Genomic DNA, 21,848 nt, shown 5'->3' with positions numbered 1-21,848 from the left:
GGTGTTGTACACGTGCTTACGGGTAGGTAGTATAGGGCCGTTGTCTCGGATAATGTCTCGGTGGTGACGATGGAGCCGCTTGCCGTAGCTGCCAAAGTGGCTATGAGTATAAGAAACGTTGTTGTGTCCGACAGCATTCTAATTATTCACCATTCCTCCACTTCATTTTCCTTAGGGGAAGTGGTAAAGCACAAAAATTGATGGACATCTCCGTCGCCTTCTTTTGTTCCTTCCTTCCTCACGCCTGCTGCCTAGTCTGTGACCTCAGTCCCAGGAAAAGCGGGATAAAGTCGATAATCATCTCAGCCCTCTTCAGTTCTTCATCTGCCACACAGATCGTATAGTCATGGGGTGGTGTACTCACAGTGGGCACGGGGAAACAAGCATCGAGAAAGTGGCTGCAATTTTGTTACATTCTTGAGTTGGTTCAAAATTTTAACATCTGCACTGTCCTCCAATCGCACAATCTGTATTGGTGTCGCAAAGTTTAATGACGATCAAAGGCGACATCTGACGCTCCTAAAACATATCCATCAGGGCAGACGGGAAAAGCTGAGAACTGGGGATTCTTGCGAGGGCGCAGTTTGTATACCCTGGTAACGGGATAGGCTGTACCGACTGACCGGTGCATATCATGCATATCGGGATCGATATTTTGTTTGTATTTTACAGCTGCCTCATCTAATGTCGCGTGCTCTATAAGAAAGCGACAGGCTCGGCGTTCTACATGGGCGTGGAAAGCGCGTCTTTCATGCACGAAGGGCGACGGCGAAGCATGTGAGAATCCGCGGACAACCTATTGAGCGACGGATCGGGTGGAGAACCCTGTTGCTCGGAGCAGCCGCCGCTCGGAGAGCACTATTGATTGGGGAAAGATGAAGTGATCGATTGCGAGGATACCGAAGGGATAGAAGGGCAGCGGTGTTGCATACTTGGCGAGCGACGGCCCGTGATTGGCCCCGACATGTCCGCTACGCCCGCGCCATCTCACAGTCGCCTCTATTGATCGCAGCGTCCCTTCGGACTCCGGGGACCAGCCAGCTGATCGACGCGTGCGGGCCTAGCAAAGCACGCGCTACAGAAATCGTTGCCACAAGAAGTTTCACCCCGAAGGACGCCATGCGCACTGTCGAAGCTCTCGTACCTGTGCTTGCCAGACTCGTGATGAAGCTTGACGTCTGTGAACGGAATTGTTTTCAAAACATATAAATCAATTCGGGCGCCACTGTGTACAATACGATGGGCGGGTAGCTGTGGTACGGATTTTGCCATGGTGAGGAAGGAATGTTCGTCTCAAGTCATGCGGGTGCTGTTGGAACGTGTGAGAAGCATGAAATAGAGTGGTGTAAATTCAATCAACACTATACAGAGTTGAAATCCAAGACTATAACAACCTTCTATTCAAAGGATGCGAAGGGTAGCTGTTAATAATACTGTGCTGATGCAGTTCATATGAGCCATTGCATTATGCACGGATTGAGGCACGTCCTGCCTTGTTCCTAAGGTAGCCATCTCAGCAGCGCACAAGCTAGGCCTACATGAGACGTTATATCTTCAGTAACATAATGTCATCCGTAGCAGCTGTTACATATGCTCGTCTGAGGGTCATGTAAATGTCAAGAGTCGTTGCATGCAGTTATTCACGGCGGATATATGGCCTACTTACAGGTAATGTTATTTCTGCAATTAGAGCAAGTTTTAATGAACACTCACGATTAAATATTCGTTGTTTAGTGAAAATAGGGTGACGGGTTATGTGTAAAGTTGCAGTGGAGAACCATATGGGGTCTCTAATCCGCAAAAGGTCGAAAACGCAGCGAGATGCAAAAATGCAAAATCTTCGAGCGTCTTTTCCGTTTTTCATGCGGCCGCTTCACTCTCCTCCTTTGGGTGTCAACCTCTCTCACTTTGATGACAGGCGAGTGCGGAAATTTTGGTGAGTTTCTCGTGACGCGCCCTGTGTAACACTTTACTGGCAAGTACCATTTATTACGCACAAAGATGCGCACTGGCACGGTATACTTGTAGTTCGATACTTGTAGTACGATATACATGTTGTAGGGTCACCAGTGTGGGGTTCTCGCTGGAGAATAAGGACAGACTAGAACCATCGTTGTCGGTGGACGAAAGAAGCGTTTTATTCCTGCGTGAGGCAAGAGCGCTGGCGTGTCGTCGTTGTCGTCGCACTACATACTCGCTCGTGAGTGTGACACTGATTTGTTGAAATGACGAAAGAAAGCAGCGAGGATAGCTCACAATTGGACGATTCTTACGTCACTAAGTGACGTACAGAAAGGAAGAGGTCTTCTGGGAGAGCAGGTTGCAGGGTGCGTATCCGTAGCCAAACTACGCGATCTTGCTCGTGAGAAACATCACAGCGGTGCTTCACCATCATCTCACGCCGATGAGATGAAGGTGAGTGAAATCGAGGAGCGCGCGAGAGCATTCGTGAAGGCTAATCCTACACAGAAGGGTTAGCCTTGCCTTGCCTGTGATCGATTGTGAGGACTAGTGCGAAGGCATGCATAAGGCCCTCCACGAGCGTGAGTTTGAAGGAGCAGTTACAGGGCCTTCCGAAGTTTTTCGTTTTGGGCTGCTGTTCGTGTTGTTCTGCACCGTGAGCTCCTGCACAATAATCTCAGCTGGGGTGCGGGACGTCTCTCTCGAATGCCTCGCCCTCCTTCCGAAATTCGCAAGACAGTGCGTGAGGTTGACGCGAAGCAGGACCCGAGGGGAATTTTGATCACTAGCCTCGCTTACAGGTGTTCACTACGCTGCTATTACGTCACAGAGGGCTCGTTATGTCAAGGGAGCAGATCGGCCTCTGCGCCTGCGACCGACGCTCCGACCGACGGGCCGAGCGCGCTCGGCAGACGGCCGACTTCTCAGGGCGCTCTTGAAGCATTGGAAAGGAAAAAAGGAATTGCGCAGTTTTATTCCCTGCTCAGCGTAAATATTTTGCACGGGCATCCTGACAAGACTGCTTGATGAATTGAGACACGGAATGAAGCACGCGGCTGAAAGACCGCGGTGCGGGGTGCGCTTGCTCCAAACTACGAAAGCGACCTTTATCTTGCAAAATGAAATTTGAGCGGCTACTTCAATGAGAATGGGCACGGTTCCGGTCCCTTAAGTAGTCCTAGAAGCTCGCTCAGGATTCGAGTGCAGATACCTGCACACTAGGGCGGATCTAGGATTTTCCCAAGGGGGGGGGGGGGGGGTCCGCTATGGACAAGTGCCACGTGCATGCTGGGATTGGTGCATTGAACCCTATGTTCAAGTCGGGATTAGAGGGGGGTCCGGACCCCCCCCCCCCCCCCCCCCCCCCCACTGATCCGCGCCTGCCTGCACAACAATATTGCTTCATCATGCACCATATCATTCATCATTGCACCCTTCAGTTTCTTCTCTCCGTTTTGAAAACGTGTAATCGCTACAGTGTTTTTATGCACAGCAGAATTAGCCAGGTTGCCCCAGTAACAGTCCAATTTTGTTGGAACTGCTTTACTGTAGGCATTTATCCCCTACTCGGCTTTTGCCTCCTCTAGAAACCCAAGTGGAAATTGCCGACAGCCAACCATCGGCCAGTGGTCTGTTTTTGGTTGGCAGGCGACTTAGTCGGCCGCTGCACCTTGGACCAACATTGGTCTGATGTCGTTCACAGTGGTGGTTGGCGAACGACGTTGGTCCGAAAACGTTTTGTGATGTGTTGCGGGCGTGCTATTGAGAGATTGGCACAGCTGAAGAAAAGACGCTTTGGCGTTTGGCAAAAAGTCAGACAGCAGTTGGCCAACAACTCCTTCGGCCAACCAGCGTTGGTGCAATGTTGCATAGTGATAGGCAGAGCGAGGTTTCGCAAGCCGTCGGCCAGGGGTTAGATCTAGGGTCAGGTGTACCAAGAGACAAGCTTGTTGGCCAAGCACTTGCCATGCATAGCTAGGTTGGCCAGCCAAGCTCTTGCCAAGCTTGATCCAATCTCGGTACGTTGCCTTGGGGAGAGGGAAACGCAGAATGGAGTAGCACTGCAGAAGTTCGACTTTCGATTGGCCAAGTGATTGTCTCAAACCAAAAGCAGTAAGAAACCGAGACGTTAGAGACATAGACATCATCTTCATACTGAGCTAATACGACAAGCAGTTCCTCATTTCTATGTTGTTTGTGTACACATAGAATTAAACTAGGACACCTCACCCTTCATTTTGACTCACATGCGAACAGCACTCCTGAATTTGTGGAAGCCCATGAGACAACCTATGTATAGTATCTGTTCTTCGTCAGGAAAGAAATGCAATTTTGTTGCTTTGTGAGCTGCTTGATTCTAGTGGTCTCTGGCATATTCCGAGCTTTTATGATTCTCCCCTACGCCGCGAGACAATTGAGTATGAATACGAGCGATGCCAGAGGACTACTTTGGCCGAACTTGGCACAGTGCAGGCAGGCCAATGCTTGGCAAGTCATTGGCCAGGTTACATATCTGTATCAAGAAACAAGCTTGTTGGCCGATAATGCACCAACCAAGGCCGGGTAGGCCAGCATAGCTATTGCCAAGCTTGGCCCAACCTTTGCTTGGGCATAGTTGGCCCATCGTTGCTTTTAATCTGTGGGCTGCCATCTAGCCGACAAAGGGCTGGCTATTGCCCGTACTTGATTCTACACTGGCCCTGTGTTTGCCTCTGTGTATAGGTCTTATAGGTCGGTCTACTGCATTGGCACAAGGTTGCCAGTATTAAGTTGGGCCGAGTCAATACCCAGGCTTGGCCCAACCTTTTTTTGCAAGGGGGGCCCAACGACTTTTAGGTTGGAAGCACACGTCGGCCCGGCATTTTGCCGACGTTGTTCCCTTGGGAAGGTGACTACACTGCCATTTTTGCTGGATTTTGTAAAAGCATAATTTATCTATCTTTGTGTGAACGTTTATGTGATGACTTATTTTTCTACATGATCATTACTCTCTAATTCTCTATGCTACCTCCCAATAGTGCAGAATTTGCTTCGATGTGCATACCATATGCAATGATTTGCATGATGTGCTTCAATCCAGATGCACTATATGACGACAATGTGAAGCATGATTTGCGTTCAACTTTGTCTCCGTTCCGGCCTGTTCACTGGAGCATGAATGAATTTATCTACCTGGATGCATATTTTCTGCGTGTAGAGGTAGAAGCATCAATTTGGTAGCTACCTATGTTCCGAATGGAGGTGTGTTCTACAAGGTAAAGTTAAAGAACACGGCCGTGCTCAACACCAGCAGCTCTTGAAATAAATATTAGAAATAAAGGCACCAACATAAGAGCAACATGTGACATGAATATGCACTGGCAGCCAAATTTTTGCGTCAGTCGACCATTGTAAAAACCATAGCCATGGCACCCCTTGTCAAATGCATGTGTAACTACAAGTACATACATTTCAGTGTTGATGCATTGTGAAATACTGCCCTTTCATTTTGACATGCTAAAACGCCAGGTTGTGTTTCTTTCAGATGAACTGCTGGGGTTGAGATCAGCGCAGCATGCCTGTCGTGCGGCGCACCATGGCCCCTCTAGAGGAGCGCCGTCGCTGGAGTCCCAGTGGCCGTCGTGGTCACGGGGACCCCCTCTCCTCCGTGGTGCATTACAACCAGGATGTGAGGACACGGAGCCGATGTCTTAGGCTGCCTCCAAATGATGTAAACGTGAGCTAAGATTTACGCACTCAGAAGTCGGATTCACACATGCGTTTCTTGAAGCGACGCCACGTCACCTGAGACGTGAAGCAGCAGCCTCAATGCATTTCCAGCCGCTCTTCAATAATTGCTTCATGCTGCAGCTCTTTAAATCCAGCCAATCAGAGTGCTGGCAGAGCAGTGGGAGTGACGCTCACATCCTATGGTGCTAATGGCCTTCCGAGCATAGTAGGAGAATTTTCTCCTCTATAAGGGCAGTGTGACACCTAAAGGGGGTGCGCTGCTCCATCGCGCCAGCGCCGGTCTTGGTCTTGGTATCTGTGTGCAATACCACGCTGCCTGTTCTACGCATTCTCAAGTGGAACCGCACGTTTGCATAGCGACCGCCGTAATTAGAAGGGCTGATTTTCGAAATGCGTATAATGTGGAACCTTTCTGTCGAGAGAACAAAGAGATAAACTGCACAGAAGCAACCACCATATTTATAACGTAACAGTGCGCAGAACACATACCTGTAAGTGGTATGTCGAGAGGATGGTTATTAGATGCTTCACAAAGTCCTAGCTTGCTTTTAAGGACTATGCACATTTCTCAGACTCCATCCACTTGTGACATCATGTTTTTGACTGAGTCTCGCATTCCTTTCGTCCTTTTTGCACATTACTGCGCACATCCCTTCTTCACTGAAACCTACGTCGTGTGTTCACGTTATCCATAGAAATAAACACGTGTTCTGTTTGACACACATTGTCCGAATTTGTGCTTCAGTTTTTCCAATATCTTCAGAAACAATAACACTGAAGAGATCCTCACAGAAGAAATTATACAGAGGGGTGTAGACCACAAATATGCAGCTCACTATCGACGCGAGTCCATTACCTCGGCTACCGCCGTATGCTTGTGGCACGACGGTTGTGAAATGGTCAGTTCGTAAATACTAAACCTTTTGGACAACGTAGAACTTTCGTTCTCACTGTGAGCTCGTCAACCAAATTACAGGGAGCAGTACCTCCTCTGGGCTCTGGCAATGAAACACCCCAACCATTATCCCAAAAGAAAGTTGTCGTTTGGTCTGTGCATCTGATACTGTATCCAGCGGCGTTTCACCGTCATGAACGTGACAACTGTAAATCATTGATAATTTTGCAGGTCCTCATTCAGTTTCATCGATCCAAGAACAAAAGAAATAGAATATATTCTCTCATGTTGTGCACACATCATGCAATGGCCGAACACACGTCACAAACGCTATTCTCTGAGAGTTTAGTGCCCTCGGTGGTTTTGGAAACATAGAAATCGCGAGAAATGAATCGTTTGGTCCCTAGTGAAGAGTTCTTTTAGGTGCTTGCACAGTTAGTGATGCAACAGCTCCAGTGTGGCAAAAAAAAAAGAAAAGAAAAGACGTTTGCACTTCACATGTAAACAAAGCTGGTTATTGGAAGACTATCATGCAAGGTACTTTCCGGAGGCCACACCGTGGCAGCATCATTTTGTTGCACAGTCCCTATTCCAGAGCTTAATGTAGTAGTTGTTTACATTTATATGAAACACAGTCAAGTCTGGACAAACAGGATATATCAAAACACGCACAGCTTGAATGTGGCCATGTGTGTTGGCCTCCACTAGGTAAACATTTTATCTCAGTACCTGTGCCGCTCCTTCTGGGTGCTTGTACAGGGAACGATGACCCTTGCAGACATGCATCACAGTTTAAGTACTGAAATAGCAGAAGCAGCGAAAGCCTCGTTTATGTGAGACCATGGGCAGATCTAGGGGTCCCGTACCCCTCAAATCATACTGGCACGCTCCCTTTCCCGGTGCAAATGTTCCCAACAGAACTGCACGGTCCTTTTGAGTAGTGGCACAAAAATAGCGCAACGGCTACGATGTAAACTTGCAGACGTCACTCCACATGCTTCATCACCTTATAGAGGTTGCGCTCGTTTATTGGACTCGAGCAAGTCGAGGAGAGTCGAGTGAGCCGCCGAGTAAAAATGCCGCTGTGCAGCTCTCGTGACGTCATCGCCATGGCAGTGACTCCCGTTCTTAAACTCGAGGATTCAACTACGGTCGTGCTTCACAAAAGGGGCACTAAAATGCACAGACAATGAAAGATGGAAGTCACTGAAAAGGTTAGCCAGTTGTAGGACTCGAACCCACATCTTCTGGCTTCTCTCATGCAGAAACAAGTTCACTTCAAATCATGTTCCATGCTATGTTAATTTCGTACTTGTTCTCATAATTCAAAAATTTGATTCCGTTACGAAGCTACAATAAAAAAATATACGGGACTCTTTCTTGCTTTGGTGCTAAGCAGTGAACGTCGTTTCAGTTTATGCATCAGTGTTTTTAGTCCCTGCTGCACGTGCACGCGCACGCTACGCCATGGAGCAGTCCCAACGAAAAACATGGTGCACGTTGCGAAGCCGACCGGCATCGCTGTCCGAAGGACATGAAAATAAATGTTGGCAGTGGAGCATCTGCGAGAACTGTTGTAGGCTACAATTCAGTGAGTCGGTATTGAAAAATGAAGCAGTGCGAATCATGCCGCGCATATACGGAACACTATGATCGGACCCGTTCCAAATCCCCACGGCCACGATAGGTAAGCGCGCGCTTGTCCTGCTGTCTCATTGGATGTCGCCAATCGTCGCTTCCTGTGGATCCCATTCGTTGCCGCCAAAGACGGCTGTTTTCACTGTATTTTTCTTCTAAATGGTAGTGTTGTCCGAACTAATTTTGCTTGTATTCTAATTGAAACACGTACTTTCATTTGAGAGCAAGTTGTTTTTACATTTTAGTGCCCCTTTAATATAGACAACTCGAATTATGGACGATTTTTCCATGGACCAAACTTTATCAGTGCATTTTCGTCTCGTTAATATGGAAAATCTCTTTTCTTACAATGGATGGTCCAGCAAGGTATATACATTATGTAGTCCATGTATTTTCGTCTCATTATTACGTACGGTGTTTGTATGGAGGGCAAGCCTCTCCCTGCATCTGCAGCAGAACTTTTGAAAGTAGGACGTTTGTTTGCACAAAGGGAGCCATGCCCTTTCCTTCACTGCCATCCACAAGAACTATAAGAGGAAAGGGGGTTATTTGTGAATATGAAAGGCCCGCAAAATCCAGTGTGATGTCATGACCGTTCCGAACACGTCTACGGGCAATTGACCCTTGTGGTAGGAGTTTTGCTTTTAGTTAAACATAGTGCAGTTGCTCGGCCGCCTATGAGAACAGAGGCAGTACAGCTGTCAAGGGAAGTTATCAGGCTCTGGCGTATGAACCATTCGCTTTATCGAAGATTTTGATCTGGGACGAAAGTGTCCATATTAAGCAGGCGCGACTGTTTAGAGGTGCTAGAAAGCTGACTCGCAGTGACTCTTCTCTTGATTTAGGTTGCTGGAATCAGTGACGTACGATGACTCATATGAATTAGGATGGCCTTCTCTCAGCGTGCGACTACCTGACCCAAACCGACTCGGCAATTCTCAGAGTCCAGCTGCAAGAAGACTCTCTGCTAGTACAGCCAAATAGCAATTCTGTCACAAACCTTGTTTGCCTCTGTCAAACTCCACACTAGAGCCCTGCGCGGATGAGGTTTTTGGCATCCGCATCCGACCCGCATCCGCGCACACGTTATCCGCATCCGAACCGCATCCGCACCATACACAACAGTTTACATCCGCATCCGATCCGCTGAGCAAAACGCACCATCCGCATCCGATCCGCAAAAATCCGCACGTTTCGAAAGACGCGTAAAGACCGCCGGAAGCATGTTGGTATAATTTCGGATGCCTCCATGCTGTCACGGAAGGACTCAGTCATGACGACAAGCAAAGGTAAACCTTTCAACAAACGCGATATGGAGAGACTTCTGGAACGCGTGGAACGCTACCTCGTCGGCGCTCGCGCGGTTCGAGACGCCTGAATGCCTCCTCTCCCGTCTTGGCGCCGTGCATGGTCAAAGGTGAACCAGAGCATGCGCTCGCTGTCGGCTGTCGGCGCGCAATACAAATAAATAGCGGGTGGAAAAATGACAGCACGCGGTATATCCGCATCCGATCCGCTACCGATCCGCTGCCTTCGTATCCGCATCCGATCCGCATCCGACCTCGAGCCATCCGCATCCGATCCGCACACCACAGAAAGTGCTAAATTTTCATCCGAATCCGCAAGTATATTGCGGATATCCGCGGATATTCGCTTCCATCCGCGGATGGTGCAGGGCTCTACTCCACACTACTTTGGCTGTCAGTGGCTCTCTAATCCGTGCTAGCTTTAGAGGCGTACCATGGAGTCTCGTGTGAAATGAAAATGCAGCAGACTGCCGTGTTACATAACACCCCCCTGCCATCATTTTTTGTAAATGTGGGGTCTCACCTGTGCGAGGTCAGCTCCTCTTAGCACAGCCCCAAATGCTGGCATGGTGTCACGTTTTGAAACGCATGTGTGACCATAGCTTTGTAGGTACCTTGTAGCACAATGTGGCATAATTGGCAATGGCCTATCATGTTTCAGACTCCTTGCAAAGCAAAGAAACGGCATGAGAAACCACAATTCAAGGTCCCATGCAAAAACAGAAGCCCAGTGGTGAGCTTCTTTATGGTTTCAAATGGGTTTACACAATTTCTCTGGGAATTAGGATCTACAGGGTGTCTGATATCTGACATCATCGCTCTGGCATGGCTTCACCAGTGTTGCTCCATATTCAGCAGGGTTCTATATGCCAAGTGTTCTACAGAAAATCTACATTTCTAACAACCACTGATGTAGCCAGAGGGGGAGTTTCAGGACCAAGCGTGATAGAAAACGTTACACGGAACCTTGTGACAGTACGTAGAGTGAGACCTATATACCATACAGGTCAGAGAAGATAAGCTCCAACAGAGGAAAAAGAAGAGGCGGAGAGAAGTGTGTTGTGACAGCAGTGACAACTTCATCAGTAACATTGTCCAGCAGGGATGTCTAAAGAGCAGGAATCTGGAGACCAGTGAGTTTGCTTTATGCAGGTCTAATCCACTTTGAGAGCTCCTACTTTTAAAGTATCTTTCATAAGGAGATCTGTTTTTTATTTGGAATTTGACAACCATTTAGCACAACACACATGTGAGTGAAAGTTTCAAGCTTTACAAATATCCAGCTCACATTGACGTGCCTTCCAGTTAGCACAAATTACACATGTGTACATTCGTTAACTACACATACATGCCCATGTTTCTCTCTTGTGAGGGTCAAGTACATGTGGGAGATTTAGTAAAGTGTCCAAGTCCAAATACACAACATGTTCAGACTGAAGAATAGACGAAGTAGAGAAAGGACAGTATGGGGAAGTGAAAGTAGGGTTTACTGTGCACTGTACATTGTGGTATGGATTCACTGAGGTCTTTGCCATCACTTGGCAGACTTTTGCCTGGATTATGCCTCAGTCTATGTATAGAGCTATGCTTTTAGAGCTTTACCTCCGATTCCCTAGCGGTGCTGTACCTGAGATAATTCATTTATTGATGCTATACTTTGATGATAATATATTTAGTATTGGCTGTTCAAGCCACATACTTGTGACAACTAACTGCTACACAATATTATTTTAGACTTTGACAAAGCCATGATTAAATAGAATATAAACATGAAATTTGCTTTCTTTGCGGGCCATGCAGCACACATTTCATGTCGTATAGCTCAGATATAGTCGTATCTGGAAAAGCGTGGATGTAAAAATTGTCGATACTTGAATTTAGACTACAAGCACTGCTTTGCATGGAACTGATTTTCTTTTCCACCCACTGCACTTTGCATCTATACACACCTATGTCTACTGAACCCGATTGAGATATATTACGACTCCCAAACACATGGCGTATACACCACCAATAACAGAATAATACATTCATTTCTTGAGTGTCTCCAGACGCATTGGATGTTCTTATTTTTTATACTACAGTTGAACCTCGTTAATATGGCACTCGTTAGTATGGCATCTCTGCTTTAGGACCCTTTTTCTAGGGAACCGTTCCCTCCCAATGCCCTCTGCATGTAGCTCTTTTTCGTTACTATGACATTTTGGTTTATATGACAATGACCAGTATTTTCGGCACAACTAGGGGCAAACACGTGTACTTTACCCTCATTACTTAGTCAAAGTCCTTTACAACGAACTCCAAGGGGTCGCGGGAAATATTCTTTGTAAAGGTGATTTCGTTAAAAAGGAACGTGCAGCGATATTGTAGTCTACACTGACCGTACTATGTAGTTGCGATGCAATTATATATGTGTATATGGGACCAAACGTTGCGCGGCTCATTACCACGTGTTGTGAGGCAGTCGCGTCCAAAATTTCGTTGTATCGGTTGTGTGCTTTGCCGATTGTACCGGAAAATAACTTTGTTATTTTGGTAGTTTTGTTGCAAAGCAGTTCGTTATCAAAGACAGAGAAACACATTGCACCCTATGGGGCGCTGACCGGACCGCGAAAAACTTGCGTTACAACAGTCTTTTCGTTATAAAGGCATTCGTTGTAAACGAGTTTGACTGTATAACTGTTGGTAACAGGACCAGTGGTTCTCCTGACACATAGCGGCCAAAACGTCGGCCCTCTCTCAGGGCGCATGACTCATGATACCCGTGCCTGACATGCTCAAAAGAGCAGTGCACTTGGTCGTATGGCTGTAGTGACCCGCTGCTGTCATACGGCACTCATAGACTATGTCTGAGAAGAAGAGCAAACGAAGAGAGCTGATTGCCGGAATGAAGGAGTGGATATGTGTCAGATTGAGAATGGCACTAAGCGTAAAACTAAGCATTACTTTTAAACGTACGTAAAACTAAGTGTTATAGATTCCTTTAAAATGTCTCATTATTCGTATTTGTTACCATCTTGCATAATTTTCTACTTTTCAAAGCTCACGTAAAGGGCATATACGACTCGTAACACATGGTGTTTGTTAATGTGACAATTTGCTTTATGACCAAAACCTGTGGGAACGGCCGTGGTCATACTAACTATTTTTGACTGGATATATTTTTCTTCTACTACGCAGGAAGTAAGACTGTGGAGGAAACCACTGAGTCAATCCCAGCCGATGCACTCTTCTCTCCAGCTTACCAGCTTTTTGATGGTGAGGGAACTACTAAAAATGTTGCACAACTCACATTCTTTTCATGGAAACACAAACGGAATACCTGATGAAGCATTACAAGACATACCTGTAGCGAGTGACCATTGCTTTCTTGCAGGAAGTGAGGGTAAGGAGGGCTTTCAGAGCAATGCTGTCGTTGATGGCACAGTCAGCTGTGACGTCGAGTCTCTTCCCATCGATGGTGAGTAGATAAATCTGCAGCAGTCCTTCAAAATTGTATTGGGAAAGAGAGAACAAAAAGAGGAAGAAATGGCCTTTTACATTCTTTTACATTTGTCAGACCTATCTGATGATGAAGTGTCACAACCCCTTTAACTTATATTGCCCATGTTCTGAAATCCGCTGAAATTCGATTGGTATTCCTTCTCAACACCACTGGTGAACTGGTGGTGGTGCTGGTGGTTCTGTCGTTCCATAGGTGAGTTGGACAATGACGAATGAGGATGATGACAAAGGATGATGACTAATGCGCTGCGAGTGCTGTGTACTAGTCTGGTAGAGAAGGAGAAAGAACACCAAAGCGTATCTTGCGGCTGTTCCTTATCTCCTGTCACCCCCGTGTGCCAACCAGGCGGATAAACACGAAATTGACAGCCGGATAGCTCATCCAAAGAACGCATGGTGCACTGCGCTGTGCAGGAAATATGTAAACAGAAACAGATTAATTACTAAAAAGATCACTAAGTGTCAACGTGTTTTCTTCCTTGGACCATTTTTTGCTGAAGTTCCCCCCGATACGTAAAACAGTGGTTCTGAAAGTGTGCGAAGTAAAATTTAAGAGTTAGGATGTTTATTTAATCAGTGAGCGTACGCAACTGAGCCACTCGCTACTCAGTTTATGGCAGATGTCCGAAGGATCTTTAGCAAAAAGAAAGTTATTCGATGGCGCCATCTGTTCATGAATTATTCAGCCAGGGGACCTTCGTGAAACACCCGGTATTAGAGCATGCAGTGCTCTGCGATATCAGCCAACCCCTTGGTGGAGCAGCTCAGAAGCTTTCTGTAGGTCGTAAAACCTAAGCAAGCACTGAGTGACATGCTCGCGAGAAATTGAGCTGTATGGATATTTTATGGAGAGTTGGATGGTGCTGGTGGTAGTCTGAAATGTTAAAAAAGTCAGTTGATGACTGTATTTGTAATTGGTGAAGTTGTTTGTTGTTCTTCCTCTGCAGAGTTGGAAGTATGCAGGCTGGCAGACATGCGTCAAGATGTAGTTCTCGACCCTGCCTACCCAGAGCATAGCAATGCACAGTGTCCCTCACCTGAGGAAGGTAGAGTAGCTGAGGAATGGGACACCTTTGACCCGTAAGTTACATTATCAGTTGCATAAAAGCGAAATGCGGGTGCTACAACTGGAGTTCTGAAGTGCTTCATAAAGTGCTTTCTCTTGTTCGTTTATAGGTACTATTTCATCAAGCATCTTCCCCCGCTAAGTGCCGAAATGCGGGCACGCTGTCCAGCTCTGCCACTTCGAACACGCAGCAGCCCAGAGTTCTCTCTTGTGTTAGATTTGGTGAGTTACTTGTAAAATTGGCAAACCTGCAGAAGTCCTGCACAGATAAATGTTGTACACTCAAAGGCAAAGTGGGACTTGCTGAACCATCTGCCTGCTTGCTCGACCACATCCTAGATTTTCTGATTTCAGTACTGCATTAGCACAGTTAAAGATAGCCAAAAGTGTGCTAGTTTCCTTCACACTTCCGGCAAGTATTCACCTCAATGAGGGCTTATGACAAGTGCTGTGGACCAACTAGTGGAGCCACCGATATTTCAAACAGAGGCTGTTCCTTTGCCCACTCTATACCTGGCACAGATATTCTACATAAATGCATACACACATATATTCTGTACCTACCTTCTGACCATTTTACCCTTGCAAGGCATACGTATTTGACTATCATGCTACCACAGACTCCGTTACATCTGCGATGCCTTGCGAAGGTGGAATGAAGAAATTCCTGTAGCTCAACATCTCCACAGTTTTCTATATGTATGCCACGCCATACGTTACAAGCTTTGAATGACATCTGCGCTCAAGGGCCCAAAAGGGCAAAAAGGCCCAAGAGTGTGAGTGTGAATGTGGTTGCCGACAGACCTTGTTGTAAGCTATAGCGCAGTGTGTTGGTTTAAGATGGTTCCACTGTTGCAGTCTGAACTAGAGCACTGCATGGGCCATTTTTAGGCTCAGACCCAGCCCGAGCCCAGCCTTCTTTTGATTTACCCGCCTGGCCTGACGGCTCCGTATCGGGCCTGGGCCAAGCCCAAGCCAGAATAATTTCTAGGTGTCTCAGCCCAGGCCTGGCCCAAGCCCGAGCGATTTATAGGCTACCCAGCCCGGCCCAGTGTAGCGGGCTGTAAAAGTTGGCTGTGGCTAACACTGGGCTAATATAGGCTCGAGTCCGACCTAGACATGGCAATGAATGGGCTCAGGTCCATAATGGCCAAACCCGAGCCCAGCCCAGGCCCATAATGCCAAGCTCAGCCCAGGCACGCAAAAAGTAGGCTTTACCTGGCCCACGGGCTGGGCCGGGCTCAGGCCTTCGGATATATAAGCCTGAACTCATGCAGTGCTCTAGTCTGGATGATGGAGATTTGAAAAGTTTGTTGGGACAGGAAACAGTTTGATAAAAGTAACTGAATCACAATGACTGAATGCTAACACTTGAGGTCCTAAACCTGGGCTGTTTTTACTCTGCCAGGACGAGACACTCGTGCACTGCAGCCTTGTGGAAATGGAGGATGCTACTTTCACCTTTCCAGTTACTTTTCAGGGAGTGGAATACAAGGCAAGTCTCACTATACTGGTTTCAGACATTCAAATGTGCACATGCTCCTTCTAACTGTCGTACTGACACCAGGTGTTCGTGCGTACCCGACCGTTCTTCCGTGAGTTCCTTGAGCGTGTGTCCAAGATCTTTGAGGTTATCCTGTTCACGGCTTCCAAGAAAGTGTATGCTGACAAGCTTCTCAACCTACTTGATCCAGAGAGAAAGCTTATCAGGTAATCAAAGTACTTCATGCTCAATACTTTGACACTAATTTCTTACGATGCTCGTTGTTGTAAGCATGCTACTAGGGCCTCTGTACCTCCCACTTGGTTTGTTTCCCCTCATGAGGTTTTTCATATGCCACACTGCTTTGCTATTTCTATAATTAGTCTTGTTTACACACACATTTGTCCTGAATATCCATGGCACGTTGACTCTCCAGTTTTGGTCTCTAGCAAAGTGTGATGTGTGTGTGCGCAAGTGTTGCGCAGTCTCTCAGATCTTGTGTCAGAAAAAATGACACCGGATTGAACACATGTGACTACAAAGGGGGTTCCCTTGGTATTGGTGCTTATGGTTACTTACTCAGCCCCTCCACTTTGTGATAAGGGGTGTGGGTCTCATTAGCTATGAGATGTGCATTCACAAATCTACAATTTGCAACAACCCCTTTGGTTTCACCACAGCAACTTTGATTAAGCACAGTTATGCAGCTGTTGTAGCTTTTTGACACATTATGAACGCGAATGAACAAAAAAGTACCTGCTTCCTACCAGTGGGCAACTCACATTCCTTCCGCATCTGTGCTTGCAAGCATTGACCCAATGCTAATTACCCAGATGCCACAACATACCATTCGCCAGGATGCTGCATTGATTTATCGGCCGTGACTCAATATCGCTTTTACTGCTCTGTGGTGTTACTGCTTGCGACAAGTGAACTTTCGAAGATGCCGTCACTGAAGTGATCTGGCAAGTCATCCCTCTTCATTGCCCACACTTACATTGGTCTCTAAGCCAGCTGGACACTCTCACTGACATTGACTATGTCACTGACAAAATTCGACACCAATGCGCTGCCCTAAAAGCACTGTCCTTACGTCATTACACACAGTCCTTAATGTGAGGCTCATCATATTTTCACCAAGTTACCACGAGTAAGTGGGGTAGAATATAACCTCTGGCGATGAAAGACCCAAATCATCATCACCAAAAATAAAGTTTTGTTGGTTGTCGCTGCCCTTCACCTCCTCAAGAACATCTGCGACACCAGGACTTGTGTGCTCGCACGTGCTTTAGTTGGCACCCTGCGATCCGGGCCAGTAGCGCTGCTACAGCTGCTGTGCATTAAGTACCAACATTCACATGCCAAAGTTGGGGCACATTAATTATGCAAGCGAATCTATTTCCGGATCTATAGCGAAGTATTTCCGGAAGTAATTTTTTAGAAACTGTGGCAGCAGTTGTTGTGAATAGTGCTTTAAAGTTTTAACACTTAATTATGTGTAGGGGACAAGACCTTCCTTCTTCCAAACACATCCTGGACGATAATTTGCGAATCTTTTGTGTCGTGTCACTTGATCACTGCCTTTTTATGCTTACTCCAGATATAGCGTTATGCGCTGCTGTGCGCCCTACGTTGCTTCCCTCACTACAGCTTTGTTTCTCTTCACATTTGTTTTCGATTTCTTGTGATGGGTGTTCAAGATTCTGAGTGATGTTGCTTCTGGAAATGTTCCTATTGTATAAGAAAGGAGCCATTGAAATATTCTTGCGGCTTACGTACAGATTGACATGCAGACCTTCTACATATGATCCACACATAGTTCAGCAATTCATGGTCCCAGGAAGCAGGGATGGGCAGTATTTAAATACATTGTATTTAAAATAGTATTTAAAATACATATTTAAATACAGGCAAAAACATGTATTTATATTTATATTTAAATACCGTTTTAGGCATATTTATATTTAAAATACACTTAAATACACATATCTCATCCTCCCGTATTTGTGGGTTTTTCTCGAGTTCCACATTGTTAGCCTCCAGCGATGAAGGGTATCTTGGTTAGAGGATACAGGTCACTCATCTCGTGTGTTCAGGGATTTCCGTCCTTTTAGAAAACAGCACAATGTGCGAATGAGGGTATCGCCACCCCCGTTGCAGCGGACTGGACAGGACAGACAGACAGGACAAGAACCGACAACGACGACTCAAAACCAGCAAATGAACACTTTATTCAACATAGAGAAAGTGGAAGAAGCGATAACGAGTTCATTAGCTGGTTTTGAGTCGTCGTCAGTTCTTGTCCCGGTACCGTCCTGTCTAATACCCCCTCGCTACTCCTGAGACTCAAGGAGACGTTCCGTTCAATGGAAAGTCGGTCCACGCAAGATGCTGAAATCATCACACTGCATCACGGAAAAATAAAGAAATATGTGGGCATTGTGTGCAGCAGAGATGCATCCATAGGTGGTTCCACTTATTACATAATTTAAAAGAATAATCTGCCTGAACGGCTCAAAGTATTTACAGAAGTAGTTACAGTATTTAAATACTGTCTTAATGTATTTATATTTTGTATTTAATTACTTTCATCTTAAAGTATTTATAGGCAGTATTTAAATACATGAAAACATGTAGTATTTATATTTAAATACCTGAAAAGTGTATTTATGCCCATCCCTGCCAGGAAGTGTGCTAGCAAATTTTCCTTCGCGGTTTGCAGAACAACTTTGTCTTCCCACGCTCAGGCTTCTTCATTATATCGAGTCCCTCTTGCTTTAATGTTCTCCAAATAATCATTCATTCAGTGCAGCCAAAAGCCGATACAGTCAACAGCAGAGGCTCTACAGTTACAGATGACGAGAGCTGTGTTCTTTTCTGACTGATATGTGTCCACTTTTCTATTGCTGTGCTCAGGTATCGACTGTTTCGAGAGCATTGTGTCTGCGTAAGTGGGAACTATATCAAGGACCTCACCATCTTGGGCAGAGATCTGGCCAAGACTATCATCATTGACAATTCTCCACAGGCCTTTGGTTACCAGGTAAAGGGTACTCTTGTGACACCAGTAGAGCTATAGTTGTATCCAAGCTATCTACATAACCAGTATCTGATATAGTTTATAGGTTAACTGGTGATGAGTGATTTATAGGTTATAGGAATGTAAATGCCTTTCTCTCCTTTTTACTGCCAAAGACTCAACTGTCTCACATTCGATCCATAGCATTTGAAATTAGGCACTTGTTCAATAAATATACGCTAAATCCCCATTGCTGCACACTAGATCACTCAACATAGGCTACTTGATGCAAAATGGTCTTGAATGATCATGCAAGTTAAAACAAGCAGATGTACAATAGATGGAAGTCGACATTGGTTACGGATATATGGTATGGTATGGATATAAGTGGGGTTCCCCGTTTTCGATGTTTATTTTTGGGCAGATTCAGTATATATTTTTCGATGTTTATTGTATATACTGTCGTAACCTCTCCACTAAACAACTAAAGGCCGGTGACCGAGATTCTACTTGACGTCACGTCCCTAAAACGTTCACAAGCGCGGTGGGGCACCTACAATGGCAGAAGAATGAGATTACGACCAGCGCACCCGATCCGGAAAAAGGGATTGACCCTGGAACACTCAGTGTGGTCGCACGTCGTCCAACAGTCGCAAACACCAAGAAAAGAAGAGTAGTAAAGGAAAGCCTGCTTGGCATGTTGGAATCTTAAGCTGGGCATGTGCAGCAATTTATGTGTCATGGTTCCTGGAATGTTCCTCTGTATTCCATGTTTTTCAATTAGAACCGATTGAGTGGAAATTTACCCGGCATATGTTTTTCGATGTTTTTCCATTAAAACCGAAAACGCGGAACCCTATATATAAGGTATGGTAGCCACGTACAAAGAGCTATGTGACACACTGCTGATACGCAAAAATTACATTTATATATGTCAACAAATTAGGACTATGGTCTACATTTCAGCTTGAGAATGGCATTCCCATTGAATCATGGTTCGTGGACAGGAGTGATAGGGAACTGCTGAAGCTGCTTCCATTCCTGGAAAGCCTCGTTGCTATGGTAAGTAAGCTTGTGCAGACACTAGTAACTCTTATGACAACACTAACGCATTAAGTGAATCTTGAAGTGTTTCCTCTGTTTAAGCATAAGTAGGGTTCTTCATTTTCAGGTTAAACTCGATTTTTCATGATAGTTACGCCCCCCCCCCCCCCCCCCAAACACGTTTTTAAGAATTCGGTTAAAACCTGATGTCTGCCCGAAATCCGTGCGCTCCTTCAACTTGCTGTTCTATAATATCAGCAAAGATCTGTGACAACCTATTTGTCCTCCTTTTATAATCCCCTCCTGCAGGAGAAAATAAAGACAAGCTTTTGGCGGAGCTTTGACAAGTGTTTGAATACTGTGGTCATTCACTGCCCCAGTTCCGAGGGGAAATATAAAGAATCACGTTTCCCGTCCCAGTGTCACAGCAGTGGCTTGTTTCATATGCCTTTCATTTCACCCAAAAATTCCCCGATGACCTATCAAACAGAGATCGTAGCGCCAGATTTTTCCCCCGAGTTCTCGTGTAGATAGCAACCGAGCACCCCCCCTCCCTCCCTGACTTTAAATAATCATAAAACCCGAAAATGATGAAGAACCCTAAGCATAAGTTGCCCTACCAAGGACCTATATTTTCATTTTCAGAGAGATGATGTAAGGCCTCACATCTGCAACAAGTATCACTTGGCTAGCTTCCTCCCACCGGACTAGAGACCACTCTCCGCATATCCTTACCCACCTCTGCAGCTGGATAGACCACCACGTTCATCTAATCAACAGGGGGTCTTCACTGGTTTTTATGATGCATGACAGGAATACTGCGCATGTTTTCAGCTGCTTTCATTGCATTGTTATCATTCTCATTGGTGTCAGTTGCCAAGTGCCAGTCTTGGTACCTTCTGTCCTCAGCTGCATCTACCTTTGTATTGGGACAGTGTACAAAAATTTAGAAGCACTAATTAAGATACGGCTACACAACTCAAAAGATGCTAAGGTTTTGCGACTGCAAAGCATAACTCTCACACGGCAGAAATCAGCTTAACCGCCTTGTGATTACTCTTCAGACAGCTTCCTTACATGAACCATGGCATATCATCCCGCAGGTGCACAACATTGGTAAGGTCCACGTAAAAGTTACTAATCATCAGGGAACAAATGCTTTACCTGTTCGACTTTCTGCCAGTAGTTGCACCACTGTTAACACACACGAAAAAGTAGTTAAGACACATGGATCATTTACCTTCCGTTCATTTCAAGCCCAGTCTGTCACAAGTTTCTAACTATTTTGAATGCATATTTCTGCAAGTAAATTTAAATAGTTGATACATTTTCACTGATGAGTGGTGAAAACACATGATGATGGCATCACATGTAAATCACATCAATTGAGACGCTCCACCATGATATGGTTGCTACCCAGGGCACTCTTCAAGAATACTACAGCAGGACTGAGCAGATTGCAACCCCACAATTTTTGACTCTCACTCTTTTTTGATAGAAACATTTGTATGTTGCTATTGTTTTCAAATGAAGAGAGCTGATAAAATTCTGTAATGTGAATGGTTGCATTAAACAAAGCAGAGAAGACAGCACCACAGCATAGCTCGATTATTTAAGTACAATAATTTTGAGTGCACCACAAGGAGGTGAAAGGGGAGCATCTCCAATGCCGTTATGTTCATTGCCCTTTTCGCTTTCAGGTATTGTGGGTAGTTACAGCTTAGCCTGCCTTGAGCATCCACTGAAATTAGAATGACTAGCACACGCAGAGCTGGATTTTATGCCGCTGGGGATAGAAGGGCAGACCTACAGCTGAGTAAAGCTTTGCTTTGCAGTATTGGTGCTGATGCGTGCTCATTAACATCGCAACAATGTTGGAGCATTTGTTACTTTTGCTAATGGTTATCACGAGGATATAAGAAAATCATTTTCCAATTGCATGGTGGCATTTGGTGGTGGTGGTGGGGACAGCATACAAGCCCCATTTAAGCAACTGTGAAAACTTTGATTGAAAAACGTTGTAAAAATAGTTTGCATTTCTTGGTGCTATCTCATTCCTCGCATAACTATTGCCAGTAACAGTTTGCAATGTTCCTCCTGCAGACAGCAGAGCCTGGTGGCACATTGTGATATCTATCATTACAACACTTCACTACATCTTGTTGAGTGAACTTGCTAGCAGTCACGTCACTTGTGCTCAT

At 45.7% G+C, this 21,848-nt stretch overlaps 1 protein-coding gene across 2 annotated transcripts in view; it reads left to right on the top strand.

Moving 5' to 3' along the window:
• Positions 1 to 21,239, top strand: part of LOC135385843 (CTD small phosphatase-like protein 2-A) — a 28,771-nt gene extending 7,532 nt beyond the window's left edge. Inside the window, exons 2-13 of one of the 2 annotated variants that reach the window (XM_064615411.1) lie at positions 5,486 to 5,671; positions 10,193 to 10,264; positions 10,538 to 10,664; positions 12,712 to 12,789; positions 12,908 to 12,991; positions 13,983 to 14,115; positions 14,212 to 14,323; positions 15,510 to 15,596; positions 15,669 to 15,811; positions 18,501 to 18,627; positions 19,570 to 19,665; positions 20,293 to 21,239. In XM_064615411.1, the coding sequence (XP_064471481.1) occupies positions 5,516 to 5,671; positions 10,193 to 10,264; positions 10,538 to 10,664; positions 12,712 to 12,789; positions 12,908 to 12,991; positions 13,983 to 14,115; positions 14,212 to 14,323; positions 15,510 to 15,596; positions 15,669 to 15,811; positions 18,501 to 18,627; positions 19,570 to 19,665; positions 20,293 to 20,358 (1,281 nt within the window). In that variant the 5' untranslated portion in view covers positions 5,486 to 5,515 and the 3' untranslated portion in view covers positions 20,359 to 21,239. Of the gene's footprint in view, positions 1 to 5,485; positions 5,678 to 10,192; positions 10,265 to 10,537; positions 10,665 to 12,711; positions 12,790 to 12,907; positions 12,992 to 13,982; positions 14,116 to 14,211; positions 14,324 to 15,509; positions 15,597 to 15,668; positions 15,812 to 18,500; positions 18,628 to 19,569; positions 19,666 to 20,292 lie in introns of both variants that reach the window. The other variant, XM_064615410.1, reaches the window with a different exon arrangement.
• Positions 21,240 to 21,848: the final 609 nt, after the last annotated feature.

The sequence above is a fragment of the Ornithodoros turicata genome, chromosome 2, assembly GCF_037126465.1.
Source record: "Ornithodoros turicata isolate Travis chromosome 2, ASM3712646v1, whole genome shotgun sequence".
Classification (NCBI taxonomy): Eukaryota; Metazoa; Arthropoda; class Arachnida; order Ixodida; family Argasidae; genus Ornithodoros; species Ornithodoros turicata.
Note: the sequence above shows the minus strand (reverse complement) of the source record. Positions and strands in the feature narration are given on the sequence as shown.